This window comes from Diabrotica undecimpunctata, chromosome 8, assembly GCF_040954645.1.
Source record: "Diabrotica undecimpunctata isolate CICGRU chromosome 8, icDiaUnde3, whole genome shotgun sequence".
Classification (NCBI taxonomy): Eukaryota; Metazoa; Arthropoda; class Insecta; order Coleoptera; family Chrysomelidae; genus Diabrotica; species Diabrotica undecimpunctata.
The window spans coordinates 70,499,963-70,506,889 of record NC_092810.1 but is presented as its reverse complement, the minus strand read 5'-3'; the positions used below and the strand labels follow the sequence as shown (position 1 = coordinate 70,506,889).

At 31.9% G+C, this 6,927-nt stretch overlaps 1 protein-coding gene across 1 annotated transcript; it reads right to left on the bottom strand.

The window, feature by feature from the left end:
• Positions 1-1,608: 1,608 nt before the first annotated feature.
• On the bottom strand, positions 1,609-3,666 carry LOC140448890 (uncharacterized). The gene is made up of 2 exons (XM_072542015.1): positions 2,790-3,666; positions 1,609-2,252 (listed from the first exon to the last, which is right to left on the bottom strand). Exons 1-2 carry the CDS (start codon positions 3,664-3,666, stop codon positions 1,609-1,611), a joined length of 1,521 nt encoding a protein of 506 aa, XP_072398116.1.
• Positions 3,667-6,927: the final 3,261 nt, after the last annotated feature.

Sequence of the window (6,927 nt, the reverse complement as noted above, 5' to 3'; positions counted from 1 at the left end):
TCTCGAGTCTAATGATAATAGGTACTGAAGGTTCCAAGGGGCTAATATGTTGTCTTTGTGTAAATTATTTATTAATCTGGATGAAGTTATAATATTTCTGGGGCAACTGAAAAATATATGATCTAGGTTTCCTTCTTCTGTACAAAATTCACATTGATCATTATCTAAAACCTTAAGTTTAAATAAATGTTTGGGGTAACAAGCGTGCCCAAATCTCAGTCTTATGATCGTGGTAACATATTTTCTAGGTACATTAAAAAACTTATACCAAGGAGTTTTAGGAATATCTGTTTGAAGAGAAGTGTATCTATTTGGGCTAACAATGGAATATTCCTTCCATATATTATCCCACCTTTGGTATAATCTTAATTTTAAGGAAGCCAGAAAGTCGCAAGCCGTGATTTTATACGAAGTTTCTCTACCAGACATAATACTTTCTCTTGCTAATTGGTCTACATGTTCGTTATTTTCCAAACCTATATGTGCTTTAATCCAAACAAAAAGTACATTTTTGCCCCTTGTTACTAACTTTTGTTTGATATCCTTAATTTTGTAAATATAAGGGCAACTGTACGTATTTGGCAATCCCGGTTTCCCAATAGAGGTCAAAACTGATAAAGAATCTGATAATATCACTATATGGTCCGAGTTACTTTCTGTTGCATAAAGTAAGGCCTCATATATTGCAAGAGCTTCTGCTGTAAAAATAGAGATCTGGGAGTTCAACTTAAATGTGCGTTCTATTCGTTCCAATGGAATAAAAAAAGCGCATCCAGTACCGTTTGATGATTTGGAGGCATCGGTATATATAACAACGGAGTTTTCGAATTCTGATAATATTGAGTGAATAATCTTTCTATTTATGTGTATACTGTCACTATATTTTGGTACCATGATATCTGCATTTGAACCATGATATGCTGCATATGAGATGTTTTGAAGTGTATACGTAGCTTTATCTATCTCTTTTAATGCTTCCATATTATGTTGCAGAGCTTCGCAGACTAAAGGCGATTTCTTTTTTTCCCAGTATTTAGTAGACAAATCATAGCAATTCAGAGTGATGAGCTTTGTGTATAACGATTGATTTTTTATATATGTCTTTACCAGAAATTTTTCGGTCAGGAAGTTTCGTCTGATATTTAAAGGCGGTTCCAAGGCTTCCAAATACAAGGGTTGAATTGGTGTGGACTTCATAGCACCTAAACATGTACGTAGAGCTGAATTGTGTATTACGTTAATTTTATTTAGCAATGCATTACTGGCTGATCCATAAAATATGCTTCCGTAATCCAAAATAGAGCGAATATACGCTCTGTAGAATAATAAATTTACGTCTACATCAGCACCCCACCACGTTTTATTAATCGATTTAAGAAAATTTATTCCCTTGTTGCATTTGTTTAACATATCCTCAATGTGATCCTTCCAAGTCAAATGTTTGTCAAGTGTCATACCTAAATATTTGACCTTATTTTTTAGTGGATATTGATGTTTTCCTAATTTAATTATTTGATCATTAGGTTTATAATGTCTGGTAAAAATGCAAACCTGTGATTTATTACAAGATAATTCAAAATTGTTTTTATCAAGCCATTTTTGAAGTAGTTAATAAATACTATCCAAGTTTTTGATTGCTTGTTTATATTCTTTGTGTTCTGTGTAAATGCAGAAATCATCTGCGTATTGTATGAGGTTGAATGGTATGTTGTTTATTTTAATATTGTACAAATCCGCTACGTACAAATTAAACAGGATAGGACTCAATACAGAACCCTGAGGTAATCCTTTGTTTACGATTCTGGGGCCTATGAGCATTTGTTCTTTTCTTAAATAAACTAATCTGTTTGAATAAAGATTAACAATACTATCAGCAAATTGAGCTGGAATTTGAAATATTCTTGTCATTTTTTCTTTGAGTGCTGTTAGACACACAGAGTCATAAGCACCTTCTATATCAAGAAATAATGCCGGTAAGTAATTGTTCCGGGAATAATTGTTTTGAATGTCTACAACTAGGGAAGCCAATGCATCCAAGGTACCAAAACCTTTCCTGAATCCGTATTGTTCTTTGGGTAGAAGGTTCTGTTCTAGTAACCACCATTCTAGCCTAGCCTTAAGTATTCTCTCTAGAGTTTTTTGTACACAAGATAATAAAGATATGGGTCTGTAAGCTTCAACTAATTTTAGATTTTTCCCAGGTTTGGGAATAGGAACGACAATAATATGTTTGAAGGCCGAAAAGTTAGAACCTTCTCTAATTATCTGATTAAAAATATTTAGAAGTAACTCTTTTGCATTATTTGGTAAATTAAATAGCATAATATATTTGATTTCATCATAACCAGGAGAAGTGTTAGGACGGTCACTAAGGGCACAGTCCAATTCTACCATAGTAAACGGTTTTAAGAGAAAATGACTATAATTCGGATTGAATAACATTAAATCTTCGTGATTGTTCACATACGGTGGTGCAATTTTGTCGAAAAACTCTGCTATCCACGAATCTTCTAGTGGTAATGGAGCATTGACCCTTTTCCTGTTCATCCTTTTCGCTTGATTCCAAATCGAAGTAGGCGACGTTTGTTTATTTAATTTTGAGCACCAATCAACCCAGCTTTGTTTGGCTTTCGATTTCAATAATTTCTTAGCGTGTGCACTAGCTTGTTTACATTTAATAAAATTTTCAACTGATGGATCTTGCTTGTATTTTATTAATGCATTTTTTCTTTCTGCAACAATTAGATCACATTCTGCATCCCACCATGGTGAAGGAGTCCGTTTCTTACACTTAAAGGGTTTATATTGGCTAATAGATTGTGTGGAAGCTTTATTGATACAGTCTAATAAAAGATTATATTTTTCTTCTACATTTGGGGATATAGGTCCACTTTCATTTAAAGTATTCTCAATTATTTCAGCGTACATATCCCAATTAGCTTTCTTAGTATTCCATTTACTTTTGGGATATATGGTCTCATTAACAGCTCTTGGGTATTCGAATTCTATTTTTACAACATAGTGATTTGATCCAAGTGTATCAGAATCTACAGTCCAAAATGTCTTAGTAAAAATGGAAGGGGAACAAACCGTAATATCAATCATAGAATCTGAATGTCCTGGATTTCCTTGACAAGTAGGTTGACCGTTATTCATCACAATGAAATCAAGATCCTGTAGGGTCTCTACAATTTGATCGCCAATATTATCATTTTTTGATGATCCCCACAGCGCATTGTGGGCATTCATATCACCCCCAATAATGCAAGGGTGCTTCACTTGGGAAAATAAGTTTGTCCAATCTTCTATTCTGGTTTTGGTTTTTGGACATCTATATACAGAGAGAAAACTCAAGTGAGTATTATCGTAATTAACTTTAATACCACAGGCAAGCAGCTCTTTATTGAAGTTTTTATTTAATTTTAATATTTCAAAACGGATACCCGTTTTTACCAAAACAGCGACACCAGCAAAACCGTCTGCACGATCTTGACGAACAATATTATAACCTTTAAAATTATATACAACATTATTTTTGAACCAGGTTTCACTTAAAAGAGCAATATCAACATCTTCTTTAATAAGGAAATTGAGTAGGCTGTTTTTATTTGCAACAGCTGATCTAGCGTTCCATTGCATAATTTTAAGTTTAGTGTTAAAAGCCATAAATTTAAGTACCTTTAAAAATATCCTCGAGAACAGTATGCAAACCCTTAGCTAACAAATTATTATCCAGTGTTTCTGCATCCTCAAATGATTTTACATTTTTTATAAATTCAGAAAAAAATTTGACTAACGAAATAACCATCTTGTTTTTTTCACCATCTATTGAACTATTAGGTTTATTGGGATTAGGTGGTAGGGGCTGTAACGGGCCAAATCTAAAAGGAAAGGTGGAGGAATCTGTAGGGGATTGTGAAACAGGAGTAGAAACTTTCCTTTTTTTAAGTGCATTATGTTCAGTATTAATCCTACTAGGTCCAGGATGAGTAAAGTTTGTTGATTTTTTCATATACGATCTTGGAATGGTAGGATGAGATGACATAATGTCATCAGATACGTTAGGTAATTTTGGAAAATTTTCTTCAAGATTTGACAATATCGAAAATTTATTGTTACTAACAAATTCGGAAAAAGATGATTCTTTAAATCTTTTTGCTTCTAGAAAGGAGATTTTTTGATCTAACATAATGTTTTTAATTTTTTTTTGTTCCTCATAAACGGGACAACTTTTGGAGATCGAAATATGATCTTTACTTTTACAATGTATACAAAAAGTTTTTTGAGTGTCGCATATGTGACTATCATTTTTAATTTCTGCACATCGTATACAAAATTCTTGTGTGCCCTTGCATTGCTTAGAAATGTGACCAAATTTCAAACACTTGTAGCACTGTATTACCCTGCCTACAAATCTTTCTACTGGTAAATACACAAAATTAACTAAGACATGAGTTGGCAAAACATTTCCTTCAAATGTAACTATAATATTTCGTCTGGGGACGTATTCTGTTTTACCTTCTTTATCTACCTTTCTATGCATTCTTTTAATGTCGGTAATTTTAACGGAAGAGTCTATATGTTTTTTTAAATAATCAGTATCATACCTCGTATCTACATCGTGAATTATTCCCTTGATTTCCAAGAGATGGTTAGGGATATAGGCTTTTAAATTTTCATCTTTTAACTTATCATGTGTTACTAGATGATTTGCATCCAAAATAGATTTTAAAATGACTTTAACTCTATTTTTTCCTATAGATTTAATTTCCTTTAGGTTTTTGATTTTAAGTTTTTGATGCAAAATTTCCCCCACCACCATTGGATGTAAACGAGAGATGTTCTGATTATTTAATTTCTCTATATAAACGCAACAGGTATGAAAATCATAATTATTAGAGGAAATATTATACAGTTTAACTTCCCTTGTTTTGCCGGAATCCGCACCAATTTCAATATCCTTATCCATATCCATATCTGGGGAACTTGTCGCAACACTCACTTCGCACATTTGCGTCTTAATGTTATTTTCCTCCCCCATTAGGGGAGGTAAATCACTTATTTACACTAAAATTCCAAGTATTAAACCGATATATTTACACAACTTTAAATTTAAATATAAATATCGATTTTTAATTACCGCAAAAACTTATCTCTGCTTAATGTGGTTTTATCGTCTGTTCGAACTGAAAGACAAATTCAAACTGTTTGCAAAAGATATCCAAGTCGAAGTAAAATAAATTATTAACGCATTCAAGTAAAATATTTGCTGCTTTAGATAATCATTTTAACCAAATTTGATGGTCTTATAAAAGTATACCATGAACTGCTTTAATATTAACGAGGGTGGATATAGGTAAAATATAATAAAATAACATTAAATAAGAACAATAACCGAAAGAAACACAGATAAATAATTAGGTGGATAATGCCTGGTAGAATAACCGCCAACCAAATTCATCATGTCTTAATAGACAAAAGCACTGCAAGAACCATAAAAGATGTGAAGAGCCGAAGAGAAGCATGCTGCGAATCTGATCATCTCCTAGTACAGATAAAATACAGACATAATTCAGACAAACAGGAGGAGCAAACATTAACAGACAACAGAACAACTAGATATACAAAAATTGGGACAATATATCAAACAGAGCTATGAAACAGAAATAACACAAACACTGACAAATACACCGAAGAATATCTGGAAGAAATCAAAACAAAAATAATTGACGTGGCAAGAATGATCATAGGCAATAAAAATTTTTGTATTCTACCAACACCTACTGTCTTTGAATCATAACATTAACAAAAGCTAGTGCGCACAAATTCAAAAAAACACAAAGAACTATCGAATAAGCAATGCTCAATGTCTCCTTTAGAGTTAGAATCAGTAAGAAGGAAATTCGTAGAAGACCAAAAGTAACAGATATTATAAAATAAATAATTAGAATGAAGGGGTGCTCGGTAGCTCATGTAGTATAACACACAAAACAAATGTGCACTAAAAAACTGACAGAATGGAGACCAAGAACGACTAAGAGAAGAGTAGCTCACCCTCAAAAGAGATGGATAGGCGCCATAAGGGAAATAGCAGGTAAATGTAGATACGAACCATGTGGGATAGAAATCAGTGAAATAAAATGAAAGAGGCCTATATCCAGAAATGGGTACAAACATGCTGAAAAAGAAGAATCTGAGAACCTGTCAAGACCACTGGAATGTGAAGAGCACAAAAAGAATTATTTAAGAGGACTAAAAACTATTTTTGATGTGATTTCTGTTCATAAGATAACAAGACTTTCTATCAAATAATAGTCAATTTTAAAAAAATAATATAATTGACAACAAATTACCATTATCACTTTAATTGTATGGTTTTTCATGGCAAACTTTTCTTGATACACTGTATAGAAAATCTAAAATCAATTCAATAAAATTTTGTAATGACAACTAATTTCATTAGGATTTATTTTAATGACACTCTGTTGACTATCATTTATTTCCTCGACTAATTGCCTTATTGGAATAATTAACTTGAAAAGGGTAAACCATTAATTATTTGAAAGTTAATTTACTAAGTAGGTAGCCTGATTAATTTTGTTGAAGGCCGGTGTCCCTTCTCAAACTTCTGAGAATACATAACCGATAGTGATCTATTTATTTACTTGCCAAAAATGAAAGGACTTTAACTATTTAATAATATTTGGTAGTTTATAAAATATTAAATATACCTTGTTTCGTTGACTCAATGTTTAAAGGTAATGTTAAAAACTAATCATACATTTTTTTCAGTGAGAAAAATAAAAATTTATAGTCAAAGTTAAATTAATTGAAGTACAAAAGATATCGACAAAAGTATATATTTAATTTTTTTTATTGTTATATTGCATGTTTACAATCTACTCTATACACAGAGTAATAAGTAAA